This window comes from Toxotes jaculatrix, chromosome 21 (genome assembly GCF_017976425.1).
Source record: "Toxotes jaculatrix isolate fToxJac2 chromosome 21, fToxJac2.pri, whole genome shotgun sequence".
NCBI lineage: Eukaryota > Metazoa > Chordata > Actinopteri > Toxotidae > Toxotes > Toxotes jaculatrix.
The window spans coordinates 10,957,462-10,976,899 of NC_054414.1; the positions used below are offsets into that span (position 1 = coordinate 10,957,462).

Consider the following 19,438-nt stretch of genomic DNA (forward strand, 5'->3'; position numbering starts at 1 on the left):
AGTAGCTGAGTTAAAAAAAACAAAACAGACATAAATGAAGACAAAAAATACCATGGTTTATGGTGACAACTATAAACCCATAACAAAAGACCAATTTACCCTCAATTGCACGGCGTTAACAAGCAGTCACATGCTGGCCTGGGTGATAAATGCACAGAGTTGGAGTTGAGAGGAGAAAAAGCCCCGACAGTGCAGCAAAGGAAGCACTCGGTGGAAAGTCGTCGTGTAGCGATCGATTGCTCCTGTCTGATCTCTCTGACGTAAAGATGGATGCCTGCCGAAACAGGTAAATAAACACAATTAGTGATTTTGAGTGACCGTGATTGCGCTATATATTCCCTGCGGCAACGCATTATTCTGGGAATGGGAACGTCGTTCTCCCACCATCGTCCATGGTTTGTTTGGTGGAGCTGAGAGGCGGACAGCCGCAGTGCAGCAGCGGCGGCAGCAGCAGCAGTGCCGGGTTCGTGGACAAGCTTCGCTGTGGTCAAATGTATTTCTTCCAACCGCAAACAGCCACCCAGTCGCATACAAATGTGCCACATCGTGTCTGTTTACTCAGCCTAGTGTGATACATTTGACACGGTTTAGCTCGTAGCTGTAGCCGCCGTTGACCTGGCAGGATACCGCCTCTCTCTTCTAACCTCTTGGCATTTTCAATTCCTCCAGCCTATTCATAGCCACGCTCTTTGTTTTCTTCGGCAAGGTTTAGGCTAAGCTGCCTTCGTTACACACCAGTGCTCGGACCGGTGCTTGAAACGTCTGGCTACCGTCTGAGTTTGTTTTCATTGTGGCGTTCAGTGCTACAGCACCAACGCTAAGTTACTGTGTTTTGTGTTATTCGTAGGTTATAAACGTGGGAAGTAACTCCCAGGCGGTGTTCAACGTGCAAGTTGTAAGTAGCTGCATCACACTCAAGGCGTCAAATGTTGACCATACACTGATTTACATTGATTGGTTAAACCGGATTTAATGGTACCTCGTTGCTAACTTGTTTGTGTGTGTGTCTGTGTTTCCCTCCTGCTGCAGCCCTTATTTTGGCCAATGCTTTGCTGCGCTACAGCATGACCACAGCAGTGTCGGCTCATCTGGTAGTTCTGGCAAATGAAAATGGAGGAGGTTTCAATGTCCAGCCTGGACAACAGCAAGCTGGAGGTACAGTAGAGTAATGCCACGGAATAACAAGGCATTACCAATAACGTGACTTCTGCAGATGCACTGCAGAGCTGTTGGATACAAACAAGGCAGCTGTAATACACACAAATAGGTGTCAGTGTATGCTTCTTGGCCTGACTTGTGTTTGTTTCCTTATCCTTCCCTACCAGGGCCTAGCTCAGGACATCCTGTCTGACTTGGTGGAGGATGCATGCCTGGGTCTTTGCTTCGAGGTCCACCGGGCCGTCAAGCAGGGCTATTTCTTCCTGGATGACACGGACCAAGAAAGCATGAGGGACTTCGGTGAGCACAAAATCACTAGAGCTACCTACGCTTAATTACCCCAGGACAACGAGAAGTTGTGTGAATTCAGTTAATTGTCCATATTATGATAATAGAACCAAAGACACAACAAGAACACGTTCAGACAATGAAATATCTCTGTAAACTGTAGGTAGGCTCATGAGTTTTGTGGCCATTTCATTCAAACAAATGATTAAACAGAAACATTTAATTAATACTGTTATAACTCTTGCTATTTCCAGAAATTGTGGACCAGCCGGGATTGGACGTTTTTGGGCAGGTGTACAACCAGTGGAAAAACAAAGAGTGTGTATGTCCCAACTGCAGCCGAAGCATTGCTGCCTCACGCTTTGCTCCACACCTGGAGAAATGCCTGGGGATGGGACGCAACAGTAGCCGCATAGCCAACCGCAGGTATGAGAGTAAAACATCCCAGTAACTGACCCTGAAGTATCTCTGTTTGTTCCAGTGAAAAACAAGATAGGCCCTCACCTGTGTACTGCACTGATGTGCACCTCTTCCTCTGTCCCATAAACTCAATAAAACTTAAAACTTAAAATGTTTTTGATAGCGCAACATGAATCACACTTCAGAATGTATTTGTTTTATAATCAAATGGTTACTTGCAGTGAGTAATGCTGAGCCATTGTGTGCCGTGTCTTACCTCTTTTATAGAATAGTCACTGGTAACAACACTAACAACAAATCAGAGAGTGACCAAGAGGATAATGATGACGTCAATGATAATGACTGGTCTTATGGGGCAGAAAAGAAAGGTAATTCACCGGTCCAGCCTCTTTTTTTGGTGATACAGAATGTTTATTGCTGATATAACCCTCTAATGAAGTTGGACACATGACACATGAAATTACTCAAATGTTTTTGAATATAAAATTGAATGTCTTTCTTTTACAGCCAAGAAAAGAAAATCTGATAAGGTACAGTACTTTTTAAAAAAAAATTTCACTGTAAAAAACCTAAAGATTAATATAACAGTCAACATAAATTCTTTTAAATAAACACACTCATCATTCCTGATTTGTCAACTCAAACAAAATATTTGTTCTCTGTTCACCTCAGAATCCAAACTCACCCAGAAGATCCAAATCATTCAAGCATAAGAGCAGTAAGTAGAAACTGTGAAACGTCTTCTTGATGGCAAATCTACAGTTTGTGTACACATGTAACGAAGTACCTATCGCTGAGGCCTGGCTCAGTCCCAAAATACAAGGAACATGGGGCATGAAAAGACTAAACCCAATAAATGCCGCAGCAGTTGGATGATACAGGATAATATTCAAGTGGTTATTTATGAAGAGTACGTCTGTTATGAGCAACCATAGGAATTTTTGGAAGCAGGTTACATGATCTGCTAGTTAAAACTATTTTAAGTCTTCGTTTGACCCTTTTGCATGATGGTGGTCCCAAATTACAGGGGAAAGGCATGGGAGCATTTTTTTTTCTCCAATATGAATAGTTAAAAATCATAAAACCTGACATTAGTATACTTCCTATGTATGTGAAGTCTTTGTTGGTGATACACACAGTGGATAATTTAATAACTATCATAGAATGTAGCATATTTTTGGATTACAGTATATGCAAAATGTTATTACATTATGAGCTTAGAAGTTTTACATCTTTAAAGGGGATTATGATATATATATATTTTAAATGCTTTAATCACAGTTTGTGCAGTTAATATGTAAGGGATTATTCTTGAGATGTGTGTTTGATGATTATAATTGATAATGGATGGACTGAGAATCACCTGACATGAAGGTGCTGTTAGTGGTGGTTACAAAAATAACCCTAGCTCCAAGACTTTAAGTCTCACTGTTGTTGTCTTACAGTTTTATGCTGATGCTTTCATTTAGAGCTGCTAACAAACATGTGCATGCAGGTATCAAGTTGTATTGTCTGGTTACTAAAAGTTTATTTGCTCCTTCCAATCAGTCAGAATTTTCAGTGGTTATGGTATGACTGGATAGACTGAATGAATGATCTTTTTGCTGTTTATTTCCAAAGGCATGATGGGTCCTAGACGTCGTATGGACAACCAGGAGAGCCCGCGCATGCTGATGAAAGATGAGGCATTCCCTCAATAACACACTCAGTTGCAAACACACATTCTCTTACCATCATGTGTGTGCACATACACACAAACACACGTACGGGAAGACCAATAACACTTCACCTTTGGTTCTCTATGATGTGATATCAATGGACGTTGATGTTATAGGTGACATTTATGGTGTTTGCTGCTCTGCAGAAGCAGTCCAGACCTCCCACTGTATACTTGATAGATTTTTTTTTTTTTCACAAAATCATCATACCAACACTCATTTTTTCTTCTTTTATTCAGTTAATTTTGTTTTAGATGTTTTTGCTGGAGTCCAAAATAATGAATATCAACATGTACAATTTCACTGCACAGAGATAGATAATGGTGTATTTCATTGAGTGGCCAAGCAGAGGCAGCTGTGTGCACATACAGTATGTTGTTTCTTAATATAAAGAAATGATTAGGTGTTTGGTGTACTTATATTTCCTCAGCTGATTTAAAAAAAATAAATCTCATTCTATGGAAAATAAGAGTTAGAGTTAAAGACAACCTTTACTAATGGTTTGTCTTTTTATTTTCACATTCACTGTCAGGCGCATAGTTCTCCAGTTGAATTACAGTACAGTGTGTGTGAGAAATGCAGCTCTCAGTTTGTCATTCACCTGTGGAAACCCTAATTGTACAAGCAGGTTTTTACTGCAGAAGGCAGGTTTCTTTTTGTTTCATTTTTGGTGGATAGATCAGCTTGTTTTCTAGCATTCAAATATGTCTTTGTATCATGTGTTTACATTGTAAAGGGTTTCTTATATCCTTTGTGTGATGTGATAGTGTAAATATTCCAATAGTTGAATTGCTGCTATCCTGGCTCAGTTTGTTTCATCTGTCTAGCAAAATAAATGATTTGTTACCTGTCTTATTGTATGGTGTACTTGAAGACTTATTAACAGGCTCTGAATAGGGTTTTGTCGGATGTAACATGACAAGAACAATCTCAGTAACCCTGCTTTGTTTAATAACCAACAGGGGATGCTGTTGATCAAATGATGGGATTTTGAATCATTTCACTTTTGATTAGAAATATACATCTGCTGGATGATGCTGCTCAGTGGTTTTTAAGTGGCAAAATGCAGAAGATTGTATCCTTGAGAAGTAGACTGTAAACACAGCAATGTTCACACAGTTTGAGCTTTGTCTCCAAAGTAAAGTTTTTAGCTCATAGAACTGAAAACTGCCAGGGGGATTCAGTTATGCTGCCTTTGTGTGCTCTTCGTAAAGTTTTATTTCTGAGTTATGTTACAGTTGTCTGTCTAGGCTAAGGTCCTGAGCAAAAAGGCTTGAAAATGAAACTTTAATGTTGGTGCTTTTGCATGCAGGATGCATTACAATTAGTGGTGAACCACATCCCCTGCAGATGTGAGATATGGTTGTATATTTAATAGTGATCCTTTTGTCTTTCATTTCTATTCTATCTTTGCCTTCACATTATAACATCCAAATTCAATGGGTATGTATATAGACATCATTGCTGGTGTTATATGGAAGTCTTATATGTGTGCTTCACCTAACCTTAACTTGAACCAAACCACTGAGGACACCACAACAGGAAACACTATTCAAAGGGGAAACAGCACTGGTTTTGGTTGCCAGTTTGTGCTCTGCCTGCCTGGGCAAGTTTTAGCAGAGACACGTTGGAAACTGAAGTGGACCCAAAAGGTCTATGAGGCCAAAGATAATCCCTAGTGGCTTCAAACCAGCTATACAACCCTGCTGCAAGCAAGGCTGAATTACCAACCAGGCAAAGCAAGCAACTGTCCTGCAGGCAACTGCCCTGTAGCCTCCAAAATCCCAAGTTTACTGCATTTCCAATTTCACCGCAAATTATGATAATTCAGTTCTTGCATTGTTATTGAATTTTCTGTCTTTTAGATAACCTCCTAGTTTTAAGACAGTCAGTATCTTTGTCAATATTGTCCTCACACTGTTCATATTCCTAAATAATGTTGTATTCAAATTACCACTAACTAACTGACAAAATGAAAACCTGGAGGCAGAGAGGATTATTCCTGCATAGGAGAACTGGTTGGTTTCTGGGCAGATCATTAAGCTTTTATGGTCTGTTGTGGCCATGCTTCTGAATGGTGCCCTGCAGGTGACAGGGTAAATGCATGGAGTGTGGTGGGTGTATGTTGGTTGATGGTGTAAACATGGGCCCAACAGCGTTTTTGCTTGAGGGGCTACCTAGCAGGTTAATCCGGCTGTGCTATGAAGTCAGTTAATTGCCACACAATGGCAGTCTTGGTAATGTGAGAGGTAAGAACGCTTCGGGGCCCGTGTGTAACACCAGAATGATAGAAAGCGGAAATAAAAAAAAACAAAAACGTCCAGGGCAACAGCAGGTATCAGTGCCTGTCAAAGTCACCTCATAGGAACTCTTTGTTTATGCGTATTTATATGAAATAATGTAAAAATGTAAAGTAAGAGAAGAAACCTTTGATCAATTGAGAAAGTAAGCGGAACATCAAAATTTCCGACATCGCTGAAGGCAGCATTCAGCATTGTGCGCGCGCGCGCGTGTTTGTGTGTGTGTAGGCAGCGAGAAGACTACTTGCTTTTGCTTTAGTCGGTCAGTTTGTCGTTACTCAGGCGTTATCATGTTTTTTTTATTAGCCTCGCTGTAAAATAGCCACCACTTAGCGATGTTCAGACTCGAGGACAAGGGGAGGAGATGACAAGCAACAGCCACCACTTGGTATCCAGCAACCAAGCAGTTGTAGGTAGAAGCAAATCCCGGAACTTGAAACGGTAGAAGGGGAGCTAACGTTAGCTAGCTTTTTGTTGACAGTGTGTCTGCTGTCAAACCAGAACCCGACCTCATTTAAAGTTACTCTAGTTAGCTAGCTGGCTACATTAAGACTTGTACCAGCGACCTTCATTTATCTGCCGGCTAGACTTTGTATTTGGACCGAAATTCGGTAGAAGTTTCCGTCACTTTTAACCACTTGTGGATCTAGAAGATGGCATCAAGAGCAGGCTTCACGGGTCCCCCGATGAATCCGAACGTGAATCCCATGAATGTGGGGCATTCAGCGGGCATGAGGATGCCAGGAATGCCTCAACCTCCGGTGGGATACCCCCGGAGCATGAATACGGCGCCACAGTACCTCCAGGTAGGTTTTCTACTTAATTTGTCTGCGTTAAATAAGGAAACTTGGTGCTGAGCGAAATGTTATCTGACTTTTGCTGTGAATACTTAAAATTTATATTACATTTGGCTGCTTATAACAGTAAATACAGCAGTCCTAAATTTGGGTGTAAACAAACTTACTCATTTAAACCGAGTCTCCGGATAGAGATGCCGAAGTAAGAACAACCTTAAGGCTCATCAGTCGTAAAATATCACGGTGTGTGAACTCTACTTCCGCATTTGAAGAGGCGTGTAATTACCGCCAAGTAAATTGAATATAACGTTTACCGTGAAAATAACATATAACATTGTGTGCGTAGATATTTGGAGGTTTAATTAGAATTAGTACAACAGAACAATGTTTTGTGCATGTGCGAAAGCGAAGATCACGTGGCTGCCCTTAGCCTCCTGTCATTTAGCTCGAAAACAAAAGTAAGTTTATCATCACCACCATCTGTCAGAGCTAACCCTGCATATATTACCCCAGTTCTGCCACCATCTGCAGCTTCATGTGGTCTTTATTTGACATGCATTATTACAGTTGTCTTGTGTGTGTCGGTTACAGCCATATGGGTTCATATAGTTGCTTTTCAAGTTGCTAGACAGAGCCACCAAAAGTATGCACCAGTGCAAAGATGCAATTTCACTGAAATGCGCTATTGATAAACCAGTATAGGTTGGTTTATTGCAGACTGTAGCTGCATATCAGTACATATCCATTAAATCTGACATCAGAATCACATCACAATGGGAACATATACTAATCTGTTGTAAACCAGTAGTGCAGAAAAGAAAATGTAACCAAAATCAGTGTGTTTTCAGCACTTGAAATTTATTATGAACCTGAAATTATAACTTCAACCTCCCTCTCTTTCTCTAGCGCCCAGGGATGCCACCCAATAGAGTTGGGGGCCCCATGGGGTCAATGGGGGGTCAGATGCCTGGTCCCTCTTACGGTGGGGGGAACATACCCATGCGGCCAGGCATGGGGCCTCCAAGCATGGACGCCTCACGGAAGCGGTTCCTTCATCAGCATCAACAGCAGCAGCAAGAGGCGTTGGGAGGAGGCCTCAGACGAGGGTAAACTGTGGAGAAGTGAGAGTGTTTGTGTGAGAGAAGGAGAAGTAAGGGAGAGAAGCAATACCAAGGTTGATTGACTAACACAGCCTTTTCACTTTACTTTCATACAAATAGGGCTACAATTAAGAGTTATTTTTTATTGTCATTGATAACTGTGAGTATTCTTTCTCTCTTAGTTGTTTGGTCAACAAAAAAAAAGAAAATTGCTTGTTTTGTTTGGACAGCAGTCCAAAAGAATACAATCAGTTTGCGATGATACAAAACAAAAAAAATGCAGCAAATCTTCATATTTGACTAGCATAGAACCTAAAAAATGTTGTCATTTTATCTATTGAATGACTTAACCTTATTCAAGTGTCAAGACTCCTCAATTTTAATTTTATTTCATAACTTGGACATACAAAACCTTGTTTTCTGACTTTGTCTGACTACAACAAACAGCTGGTGTAAAGCCATAGCCAGGTCAAATAGATTGATTTCCTCATAATAGTTTTCTTTTTTGTTCCTTTTTTGTTCCTATTTTGTTGGTTGTTGTGGCTCATTAACATTATAACACCACCACTCTTTATCTGGTATGCGTTTTTGCCTCTGCATTCTGTTTGTGAAGTTGCTGTACTGTTAAAAGCACAGCTCAGATCACGTAGACACGCGGATAGGAGTATCTCATGACTGGCCTTTGCTTTCAAAGCAGCAGACACAAGTGGGTATTTTTGACTTCAAACTGCTCAGTGACGCCACATTCATAAATGGGGCGAGCCATGATGTGAGGCATTTACAGTTTTATACACAATGAACCTCTTGTATTTTAAAGGTTTATCGCATAACAAAATTCTCAGTATAGTACGATTAGTGATCCACAAGGCCAGAAGCAACATCCCAAATTGTCATTAAAGTGCTTTGGAATTAAATTTAGTCATAATGAGGGGGAGCGTGTAATTAAATTAAAGAAACAAAACAGCTTTTATGAAGTCAGTAGCAATGATAAGTAGGAGCCTGAGGTGCTCATTCAGGGGAGTTAATGAAGAGAAAGCAGTGGCCAAGATTTTGTTATTGCACTATGAAGTTTTCACAAATACCTTATAATCAAATGAAGTGAATGAGGTCTTTCTGTTAGTCTCGTATGTGTCAGTGCGTGGTCAGTTCCTTGTAAATTGGCTAATGAAAGTCATACTTTTAAAAGGGCAAATGCTAAATGATGAGACAACATTGGCAAGTTTGCACAGTATGTCCTCATCTACTTGAGTAATATTTTAGAGAAAGCATATGGTGGTCAGTTCATTTTTTTCTTTTTTTTTAACTTTTTTTCTTCCTACTTCAGAAATAATCATTATGTTTTCTATGTGATTCAGGGCAAAAAGACGCAAGATGGCAGACAAGGTTCTCCCACAAAGGGTAGGAAGGTTTTCATCCTCTGAATCATGTCTTAGATGGAACCAATTATAATATAGTTGTTTGTATTCCTTTAATCCTTAAGTCCTTCTTTTGGCTCTTTAGATCCGAGACCTGGTCCCGGAGTCCCAGGCCTACATGGACCTCTTGGCCTTTGAGAGGAAACTGGATCAGACCATCGCCCGAAAGCGTATGGAGATTCAGGAAGCCATCAAGAAGCCCATTATGGTATCTCTTCATGATAGCAGATCAACCTACTTTAACCTTGGCAAACACTCATTGTTTTTAAAAAGAAGCCAGTCAAAGATAATGTGGTGTCCTCTCAATAAAAGCCACTGTATGTTTCGTCAGTTGAGTGCTTTTAATGTGAAACATCATCAGTAGGAAGTGAGCACTAGTATTAACTTAATACAGCTTAATACAGTCCAGTTACCAAATGAATCTGATTCAAATGTGCCATGGTTCTTTTTAAATTGAGCAGTTGAGTCTTTACTGGAATTCCTGATGTATGTGCTTATTCATCTCTGCGACACAGCAAAAACGCAAACTCAGGATCTACATTTCCAACACGTACACGCCCAGCAAGCCTGAGGGCGAGGAGGCAGAGAAGGTGTCCTCCTGGGAGCTGAGAGTGGAGGGCAAACTTTTGGAGGAAGTACGTAAATAACACAGCCATTACATTTGAATTGTCTTGCTTTGTTTCACAATTGTCTCACTGTAGTCTGACTCCAACTATTTCAGTCTGTTATTGTGTTTCTCAAAACTTCCCAGTCACTTAGCTCTGGTTGGCCTGTGTCCTTGGCTCAGACCACGCAACCAGATGTGTATTTACAGCTCTCCCCACTCCACCCCACAATTCCTAACACACACACATGCACTCATACACACAAACTCATGTTCTCTTTTGAAACAAGGAATTGAAACCACTGGCCCTTACATACCAGGAGCTGACTTGTCTCCCCTCCCTCCATCAGTTCCAGCTCAAATCATTGTGTCGTCTGGGACCACATGAAGGAGGATTTTTTTTTTATCTGTTAATTTTTCTTCTCTGGCTCATTGGGCTAGGCATGCGTAGGAGTTTTGCATGGAGTAACAGAAAAAGAAAAGGGATGTGAGGGAAAGAGTGAAAGGGGTCATGTTGTGCAAACAGTTTGACAAGGCTGGGGAGAGGGTGGGGGTGCAACAGCTTTTTCTAGTTGTCTACAGTTTTGTGCTTCGCCACCCCCAATGTGGTCAGAGCTAAACAATGCAGCTGCACGGCCTGACACAGCACAGTTAGAAGACAAAGATACCAATCTTGTTTCTCTGTTTTCACACTCTTTTATGCACCCTGAATTCCTAGCCTGGGAAGCAAAAGAGGAAGTTCTCATCTTTCTTCAAGAGCCTGGTGATCGAGCTAGATAAGGAGCTCTATGGACCTGACAACCACTTAGTAGAGGTATGACATAATGACATAAGCATTTGATGCAACCACCTCAGAACATTTTAGGCACATGGACACAGAAATGTTGTGAGGCGGCTGTTGATTCACCAACCCCAGTCCATTTTTCAGTTCTGGTGAAACAGGGGAGTTCAGCTGTAATCAGTAAAACTTTCCTTTTTAAGCCTGTTTGACAGTTCTGTAAGAAATCCCACCATATTTAGTCTAGCAACATAGAATGACTTGTGTATAAATTCACCCTACAGTTAGGGTTAAACCAGCCCAGTGTATTGGTACTATACTCATTTTTCTCTTGCAGTGGCATAGAATGCCCACCACTCAGGAGACAGATGGTTTCCAGGTTAAAAGACCCGGCGATGTGAATGTTAAATGCACCCTACTGCTCATGCTCGACCACCAGGTATGTGTGCATACACCCACACACGCGCTTTCTCAACCAGCTTATCACCAACAGTTGTATCCCTGGGACTTGGTCAGACCACTTTCCACTAACGTTGTCTTTGCCCCAATGCTTTTCCTCAGCCCCCTCAGTACAAACTGGACCCACGGCTGGCTCGTCTGCTGGGTGTGCACACACAAACGCGGGCCAGCATCATGCAAGCTCTCTGGCTCTATATCAAGAACAACAAGCTGCAGGATTGTCATGAGAAGGAGTACATCAACTGCAACCGCTATTTCAGACAAGTAATGGAATAGTTTTGAGTGGACACCAAGTGAAAAAATGCTAGCTTTGCACTTCATCATTGTGCATCTGTATTATAGCATATGAGCATGTCAGACATAATCTGTTCTCTAACCACATGCTTTTCAGATCTTCGGCTGTCCTCGCATGAGGTTCTCTGAGATTCCCATGAAACTGGCGGGCCTGCTGCAGCACCCTGACCCCATCATTATCAATCACATCATTAGGTAGGGGAGTGTGGATCATTAACCCTCTCTCTGTGTTTGTTCATGTGTTAGGTGGGCTTGTTCACCCAGAATTGCCAGTATTGTCAAGATCTCATTATTAGAAAAACATGAAAGTTTATTTTTCCTGTAAATCTGGAATCCTCCAAAGTATTTCCATAGATTCAGATACTATACTACACTCCAACCTGAATTCTTTCTCGCTGTCTTTGTGTCGTCTCTGAGTAGTGTGGACCCCACAGATCAAAAGAAAACAGCTTGTTATGACATTGATGTGGAGGTGGACGACCCACTGAAGGGCCAAATGAACAGCTTCTTGTCCTCTACAACCAACCAACAAGAAATTGCTGCACTGGAGATGAAGGTAAGGCCTACAAGTCAGTCATTGATACCTGCACCTCACAGGCATGTTCAGGAGAATTGTAATATAAGGAAAAAAATGGTTGCTAAAAGAGCGCTATCAAATGATGCGCTGGTTGTGTTTACAACAGATCCATGAGACGATTGAGTACATTAATCAGCTGAAGACCGAGAGAGACTTCATGCTGAGCTTCAGCAATAATCCACAGGAGTTCATCCAGGACTGGCTCAAGTCTCAGAGCAGAGATCTGAAGGTAAACATCTGCTCCTAACGCTAACCACATGTGCCATTGTCTCTGCAGGAGTCCATACAGAATGCCCTTTATTTTACGTGTAGCGTTGTTTGATGAGTCCACCAGCACCATGTGTTTGGCAACAAATGTGGCATCACTTTCCTCATGTTCATGTAAACAATCTCTAAAATTCAACTGTTTTGTGTGTAATGGTAATATGTTTCCAGTTCATCTGGCAAATTAACAGTTGACCAGGACCATAATTCCCTGCACCTATTGCTCACATAGGCTTCTTTAGCGCAGAGGGCCAACACAAACTGAATGAGCAAACATATTAAAACAGAGCTTCAGTAGTCAGACTAAAGCAAAATCAACATTTAGCCAATTTTACAGCATTGTTTGCCCAAGTTAAAGGAATTCAGTGGCTGGATAAAGGTCAGTGCTGTTAAAGTGTATAAATTTATCTTTTTAGATGGTATATTTGAAATATACATATATCTTTATTTGTGACATTGTGGTACCTGTTTGATAATAAATTTCTTTTTTTATCAGTTGATGACAGATGTGACTGGAAACCCAGAGGAGGAGAGAAGGACTGAGTTCTACCAGGCGCCCTGGTTACCAGAGGCAGTGGGCAGATACGTTTACTCCAAAGTAAGGAATTACAGAGCCTAATGCAGTTAAACAATGTACATGCTTGATAAATGTGTTATTGTAAGAGTTCAGGAGATTGTCATTAGTTTTTATTTGCACTAACACGCTACCTTCTTTGTTTCAGGTGCAACAGAGAAGACAAGAGTTGGAGCAGGTGCTGGGTATCCGACTCACCTAAAGACCAGCTTAGGTTTACACTTCAGATGTTAATGTCTTCTCAATTAAAATTGGAATCAGCTTGGAAAGACACAAGCTAATGTTGCAGCTTAAGCGTTCACTAAGCCATCCTCACTGACATGGTATGAGATACCAGCTTCTAAGTGGGATGCATATCTTTGTCGTTCCCATAGATAACAATTTTTAAAATCAACAGTTAATGGGACCACGTAGGTTATTTACATGTCCTTAATAATATGTTTGCCTTACATTATATGTCATTTTGAGCCTGTTCAAATAATCTTTGCTATGTTTTGCAATATATTTTGTTTATGGTACAATATGTTTTAAAAATTGTAAGTATCGGTGCTGTTTAGGTGTTTGTCACCATCACTTTGTGTCTTGTTTTGAAAGGGGCTCTGTTTACCTTCAAATTTTAAAGCCATAACCTTTAGATAGGAGCCATAACCTTTAGATAGGAACAATACCAGGTGTCTGGTAACATCTCAATAAACATGGTAGAATTAAGCATTTCATTCCAAAATATAGACAGAATTACATTTATAAAATGTTGTTTTTATCCTCAAAGAACAGAAGAATTCTTAAGATGTCTAATGACTTAGACAAGAAGCTTTTGATGCCAATAAAAACTTAACAGGTTTTTGAGCTGTGTTGTATTGATGGGTATACGATTTGAATTGAAACATTTCTTTACTATATAAGAAACCAGGATTTCCAGGACAGCTCTACTCTGGGAAGAGATCTAGCTCCTTGTTTGTGCATGGACACAAATCTCTGTCCAGCTGTAATTCAGCATTTTATTCTGTACTTCTTGAATGTTTACATGGTGTTTTCGTTTGTTATTGGGGTTTTTCATTGTCTTAAAGGCAGGAAGGGGAACTGTGGCAGGATCTTTGGGTTGAAGGGTTTTTCCTGTAAGATCCATACCTCCCAAGAAGGTTAACTGGTGTTAATAATAATAGGAATGCAGTTGTACTGTGTCAACTAGGCATGTGCACCAAATTGTTGTTTACAGCAGTATGAGAAGATCACCAGAATTTCTTGAAACATTCCATGTTAGCAGATATCACTGTGCCAAAATTTGTTTTGTGAAGAAGGCACTTAGAATTTGAGAAATGTTGTGTGTACAAATGTTTTTTTTTTTGTTTTGTTTTTTTTTGTACAGCCTCTTTGTAAAAACGTTTGCATGTTGTGTACCAATCAAAGACTTTTATCTTTTATACATTTGGAGTCTTTTTTTTTTTTTTTTTTTTTTTTACAATAAAATATGCTTACAAATGAATGTTCTATTGTTCTTTGTAGGGTCTAAAGCCTATTTTGGAATTAGATGTATATAGGTTTTTAAAAAAAAACTCATATCACTGATTTTTTTTTTTTTTGTTTCCAGGTTTGCCCAATGCTACAGCTGAAAATTGCCTTTAAAAAAGCACTAAGATTAGATTGTACTGTAACATAGTATCTTTTTTTTTATCACCTTTTTGTAATTATTTTCATATTATTTTTTATTATTATTTAAGATTCAGGCCTCTCCTCAGGCTGTACAGTGAAAGAACTGAAGTTATGCCTTGAGTGTACATGTCAGTGCTGGTCGAAGAGCTCAGGTGCTCCTCAGAGCAGTAGCTTCAACAGGTATGGCAGGTTTACCCATCTGAAAGAGCTAGGACCACACCTCAAATAACGGCAAGCACGTCCAACACTCTTCACAGACCTGAGTCTCAGCTCGTAAAGTGACACAAAGCAAAGATGTGTCAAAAAGTCACGGCTGAAATCAATTTGTTGATAAATGGTACATGTGTCTGTGTGAGTGAATTATGCTTTGAAACTCAATAAGGTCACGCTAGGTTAGCTGTAAGGTATTACAAGAGCTGCGTGGTAGGGATTTTGCGAGCCAAAGCAACTCCTGTTTCACGGCCGGGGATGAAAAACAAAGTGTAATTCCTAAAACAGGACTGTAGGCGGCGATGTGTGCATTTACTTTAGTAATTAACGCTCGACCGGATGCTCCTGCTCTCAAGCGGATGCAGAAATTTTCAAGATGGAGGTGGACGGGATTGATCAGGTAGGTGTTTTTTCTTTCTCCCGTTTTGTTGGTTTAACTGGCGTAATATCAAGGAAACGCTTTAATTGTGCATTAGTCGAATGTTTTTTTTAAAGCAGTCGTGAGACGAGAGTGGTCGTGCGGCTGTGTTGTGAATATTGAAATGTCCGTTCATTTAAAAGAGTGAATGAGTAGTATGCAGCCGGTTTGCTGTCTCATTGTAGCTAACCCCTGCTACAGAACTAGCCGAGGCTCACTGTCAGTTATACGTGTAGTTAGCTAGAGTTAGCTTCTCTGAGTGGCTGGTAGCAGCATGTCGACAACTATGTCCTCTGTTTTTGTACGTTCATAATACACAACGGGTGCTAAATATTTCACATAATGCAACTTAAGAATAATCGCCAGACGTTGTTTCGTCTATGTCTATTCGTTAACCAATGTTAACCGAGGTCAACATTGGTCAGCAGATAAACTAGCGGAGTAACTACGGAAAGTCAGATCATGTTAACTTTGTTATTATTGCTATTGTTGCACAACTTCTTCAGAATAACGAAACTTGGCTGCCTTTAAATCATTTTGATTGTGTCAGCAGTTTAGCACTACAATCCAGGCTTTAAGAGTTACCAGCCAGTGTCCACAGATTGTGTTGCGTTTGTCTGGTCAGTGTAATCTGCCATTTTATTGAAAAGAAAATCTTTTTTTAGTCGACCAATTGGAAATAAATCAACAGTAGTTCTGTTGATTAATTGTTAAGATTGTCATTTATCAAGCAAAACCCCCCAAATAAACCTAAATATTCTGTATAGTCAGCTGTCACAACCTGAATTTTGAAAACCTTACTGGAACTCTGGAAACCAGTTATGGAGATTTTTCACAATTTTACAGAATAAACAACTGTAAACAGCGTTCATTGTGTGAATCTCATAATAGCCATTCTCTGTTCTAATAGTAGAGCTCTCATTAGAAGCCTGTGTTAAAAGTGTGGTGTTTTTTTTCCTTTGACAGATGGAGATGGGGGACAATAAAGGTGGCTCAGGTCTCCGGCAATACTACTTGTCTAAGATAGAAGAGTTACAGGTGAGAAAATAATGTATCCGCAAAATTTCTGCTGGTAATATGACTCAGATTGCCCAACTTCTGGCTGCCTGTCAGTGCTGAACAGCTGTTTTCTCAACAGTTGACAGTGAATGAAAAGAGCCAGAATCTCAGACGTCTGCAGGCACAGAGGAATGAGCTCAATGCTAAAGGTACACTGTGATTCATCACTGTAACATGAGTGCATTTCAAAATATAATTCTGTCAAATGAAGCTGTGCCAAAATTATGCATGTGGGTGGAAATTCTTAAGTTCTAGTTTTTTTGTTTTCGTAGTACGTCTCCTTCGTGAGGAGCTGCAGCTACTACAGGAGCAGGGATCCTACGTTGGTGAAGTGGTTAGGGTCATGGACAAAAAGAAAGTGCTGGTCAAGGTGTGTTGTGTACTTGTTCTCCAAAGTACTTTTCAGCACGTCATATATATTATATACATACATATGTTGAGTGCTAGTTGGAAGTTTCAATCCAAATGTCTCCTCGCCATTTTCAGGTGCACCCAGAAGGAAAATTTGTTGTGGATGTGGACAAGAACATCGACATCAATGATGTAAGTAGTTGTGATTATCTTAATAATAGTTGCAAGCTAAATGGTTGCTTGTAAACACCATAACACAAGACTGAATACCAAATCAGATAAGCCTTATTAGTTGCCCTGTACAGCCAGTCACAAAGATAAAGGAGGCTTTGATTCATGAAAGGAAACTTGAAACTTAAAGTGTTCTACCATCCTTTTTGTCATTTCTGCACCAGGTGACTCCAAATTGCCGCGTGGCTCTGCGTAATGACAGCTACACCCTGCACAAGATCCTGCCCAACAAGGTGGACCCTCTGGTATCTCTCATGATGGTGGAGAAGGTCCCAGACTCCACCTATGAAATGATTGGTGGCCTGGACAAGCAGATCAAGGAGATCAAGGAAGTTATTGAGCTGCCTGTCAAGCACCCCGAGCTGTTTGAGGCTTTAGGCATTGCACAGCCCAAGGTGGGTGACTGTCAAGTTTTTTTTTTCCTCCTTTTGTAAGGAGAGCAGAGAATAGGTTCAAATTACAGAAGTGTGCTCCTTCATCTGATAGGGAGACATTTCAGTAGGGTGGATACAATGGCATCATCACCATGACCTTTTCACAGATATAGTGGTGTCATCACCATGGCTTTTTCAGATGAAGGACTTTATACTGTTGCTTTGTTTGAGACCTTTTATATTTAATTAAGGGCAATTTTTCTTTATTCACACTTTGATTAAAGAGTGCAGCTTGCCCTGAGGATTGAGAACATTTTCTTCTCAGATAATGTCCAAACTGCATTGAAGTACTGCAAAACATTTAATGTTTGTTCTTTAAAACATCAAAAAAAGAGCCTGAGGTAATACTTTCAGATGTTCTTGTTCTTGATTATAAAACAGATGAAAAACAGCAGTTTGAAAAACAGGAACCAGAGAAGTTTTGTCATTGTTGCTTGAAAATAAGTCATTAATTGATACTCAGGATAGTCACAGATAAATATTGTAATTGGCTAATTATGAACAGCTCTTGTCTTAAGCTGTCTGCATCAGTGTATAGATGGTTCTGATTTGTTTTTCCTTTGTGTGTTTGCAGGGTGTGCTGTTGTATGGTCCCCCAGGTACAGGGAAGACCTTGCTGGCCAGAGCCGTGGCCCACCACACTGACTGTACCTTCATCAGGGTTTCTGGCTCTGAGCTGGTCCAGAAGTTCATCGGAGAGGGTGAGCTCCTCTCTGTTCTTAATACTGCAATAAATTTCACATCCGTTCTTAATCAGACTTTTATTAAAAGCATCTGGTTGTGTAACCCCTCCCCCCCCTCCCCCTTGCCACAGGTGCCCGTATGGTGCGCGAGCTGTTCGTCATGGCAAGGGAGCACGCTCCCTCTATCATCTTCATGGATGAGATCGACTCCATCGGTTCATCTCGCCTGGAGGGCGGCTCAGGTGGCGACAGCGAGGTGCAGAGGACTATGTTGGAGCTGCTCAATCAGCTGGACGGTTTCGAGGCAACCAAGAACATCAAGGTATCTCACTCTCACACATACATAGTGACATATTATTGCGACAGTTTTGGAAACTGTCACAATGAATTTATTTCATTGAGTACAGTATGTTTCTTTGGTAACACTTTAAATCCTCCCATGTATAATCTATAAGCAGTATATAAACATAATAAATTAACACTCAATAATGTAGTTACAAACATAAGAACATTTAATCTTTATGGACAGTATTTTCAGTGACTTTTCCTATGAAGACATTTTGTCACTTTCTGTTTGTGCATGCTTCATAGGAGTTAAAGTTGGTAACAGCTACATTACTATGCACTTGTCTCCTTACAACCATGTTATAACACCTTTATTAAACGTTTATGTACTGCTTATAAATGCTTAAGTGTTTCTTTTAACCACTCATCTGTTCTCAATGTGCAGTATAGAAGCATTAGCAGTGTTTATTTATACAGCCTAAGTATCCAAGTACTCTAATAACTATATCAGTTTGTTTTAATTTGTCTAAAATGCACCGTCTCTGTCCCTGCAGGTCATCATGGCCACCAACCGTATCGACATCCTGGACTCAGCTCTGCTCAGACCGGGCAGGATTGACAGGAAGATTGAGTTCCCCCCTCCAAATGAAGAGGTAGATGCGTGCACAGTATATTCACATACTTACACATGCTGTGGGGGCATTTTGTATTTGAGCATATTGTAACTGTGCACCATCAGGCCCGTCTGGACATCCTGAAGATCCACTCCAGGAAGATGAATCTGACACGAGGCATTAACCTGAGGAAGATTGCAGAGCTGATGCCTGGAGCCTCTGGTGCTGAGGTTAAGGTGAGAATTGGCACACTGAATGGTAGCATTGTGGTGTTCAATGAGATAGCACACAATTTAATTTCCTTATTGTATGTGTGTATTTTTAGGGTGTCTGCACAGAGGCAGGTATGTATGCTCTGAGAGAGAGGAGAGTTCATGTCACCCAGGAGGACTTTGAGATGGCTGTGGCAAAGGTGAGTGGAATAACCTCTTCTCCTGTCTGGAATAGAATGAAGCTTATCCCATACGTTTTAGTCTTATACTCACATAATGAATGTTTCTATCTGTACCTACCTGCCTATTGAGACTGTTCGCCATACTCTTCACCAGGTGATGCAGAAAGACAGTGAGAAGAACATGTCGATCAAGAAGCTGTGGAAGTAAAATGCCTTGTGTATTCTGGCAAACAATGCAACCACATATGTATATTTTTCTTCTTTTGTTTATGGTTTGGTTTGTAATTGTTAAATAAGTCATTCTAAAGTAAACTGTTTCCCCAAATAATACTGGATGTTTCATGTTTTATTCCTCAACAGAAA

At 40.5% G+C, this 19,438-nt stretch overlaps 3 protein-coding genes across 5 annotated transcripts; all 3 read left to right on the forward strand.

Annotated features, from left to right (window-relative positions):
* The first annotated feature begins 205 nt into the window (after positions 1-205).
* atxn7l3b (ataxin 7 like 3b) lies at positions 206-4,436 on the forward strand. 2 transcript variants are annotated; one of them, XM_041066501.1, is made up of 9 exons: positions 206-286; positions 848-895; positions 1,030-1,155; positions 1,326-1,458; positions 1,701-1,872; positions 2,134-2,234; positions 2,374-2,396; positions 2,539-2,584; positions 3,487-4,436. In XM_041066501.1, the coding sequence occupies exons 3-9, from the start codon at positions 1,105-1,107 to the stop codon at positions 3,564-3,566; spliced, it is 606 nt and encodes a 201-aa protein (XP_040922435.1). In that variant the 5' UTR covers positions 206-286; positions 848-895; positions 1,030-1,104; the 3' UTR covers positions 3,567-4,436. The 2 variants fall into 2 exon arrangements, with proteins under 2 accessions (XP_040922435.1, XP_040922433.1); XM_041066499.1 differs by lacking the exon at positions 206-286 and adding an exon at positions 331-463.
* Positions 4,437-4,787: 351 nt separating this feature from the next.
* psmc5 (proteasome 26S subunit, ATPase 5) lies at positions 4,788-19,405 on the forward strand. Of its 2 annotated transcripts, XM_041066903.1 has the most exons (14): positions 4,788-4,792; positions 6,218-6,221; positions 14,544-14,548; positions 15,991-16,062; positions 16,163-16,232; positions 16,356-16,453; positions 16,570-16,626; positions 16,830-17,060; positions 17,674-17,800; positions 17,914-18,104; positions 18,622-18,720; positions 18,807-18,917; positions 19,007-19,093; positions 19,230-19,405. In XM_041066903.1, the coding sequence occupies exons 4-14, from the start codon at positions 15,991-15,993 to the stop codon at positions 19,281-19,283; spliced, it is 1,197 nt and encodes a 398-aa protein (XP_040922837.1). In that variant the 5' UTR covers positions 4,788-4,792; positions 6,218-6,221; positions 14,544-14,548; the 3' UTR covers positions 19,284-19,405. The 2 variants fall into 2 exon arrangements, with proteins under 2 accessions (XP_040922837.1, XP_040922836.1); XM_041066902.1 differs by lacking the exons at positions 6,218-6,221; positions 14,544-14,548 and adding an exon at positions 14,963-15,006.
* On the forward strand, positions 6,117-14,185 carry smarcd2 (SWI/SNF related, matrix associated, actin dependent regulator of chromatin, subfamily d, member 2). The gene is made up of 13 exons (XM_041066901.1): positions 6,117-6,690; positions 7,588-7,787; positions 9,137-9,179; positions 9,282-9,404; positions 9,712-9,831; positions 10,519-10,614; positions 10,916-11,017; positions 11,140-11,301; positions 11,429-11,526; positions 11,752-11,887; positions 12,015-12,137; positions 12,669-12,770; positions 12,895-14,185. Exons 1-13 carry the CDS (start codon positions 6,538-6,540, stop codon positions 12,946-12,948), a joined length of 1,512 nt encoding a protein of 503 aa, XP_040922835.1. The 5' UTR covers positions 6,117-6,537; the 3' UTR covers positions 12,949-14,185.
* Positions 19,406-19,438: the final 33 nt, after the last annotated feature.

What these genes read in the sequence shown, in the direction of transcription:
- atxn7l3b (XM_041066501.1), top strand. Translation starts at nt 1,105, where the DNA reads ATGAAAATGGAGGAGGTTTCAATGTCCAGCCTGGACAACAGCAAGCTG. An exon ending in TTATGGGGCAGAAAAGAAAG is followed by an intron (nt 2,235 to 2,373) that starts GTAATTCACCGG and finishes TTTCTTTTACAG; the next exon opens with CCAAGAAAAGAAAATCTGAT. An exon ending in ATCATTCAAGCATAAGAGCA is followed by an intron (nt 2,585 to 3,486) that starts GTAAGTAGAAAC and finishes TTATTTCCAAAG; the next exon opens with GCATGATGGGTCCTAGACGT.
- smarcd2 (XM_041066901.1), top strand. Translation starts at nt 6,538, where the DNA reads ATGGCATCAAGAGCAGGCTTCACGGGTCCCCCGATGAATCCGAACGTG. An exon ending in AGGGCAAACTTTTGGAGGAA is followed by an intron (nt 9,832 to 10,518) that starts GTACGTAAATAA and finishes CTGAATTCCTAG; the next exon opens with CCTGGGAAGCAAAAGAGGAA. An exon ending in CTGACAACCACTTAGTAGAG is followed by an intron (nt 10,615 to 10,915) that starts GTATGACATAAT and finishes TTTCTCTTGCAG; the next exon opens with TGGCATAGAATGCCCACCAC.
- psmc5 (XM_041066902.1), top strand. Translation starts at nt 14,983, where the DNA reads ATGGAGGTGGACGGGATTGATCAG. An exon ending in GAATGAGCTCAATGCTAAAG is followed by an intron (nt 16,233 to 16,355) that starts GTACACTGTGAT and finishes TTGTTTTCGTAG; the next exon opens with TACGTCTCCTTCGTGAGGAG. An exon ending in AAAAGAAAGTGCTGGTCAAG is followed by an intron (nt 16,454 to 16,569) that starts GTGTGTTGTGTA and finishes CGCCATTTTCAG; the next exon opens with GTGCACCCAGAAGGAAAATT.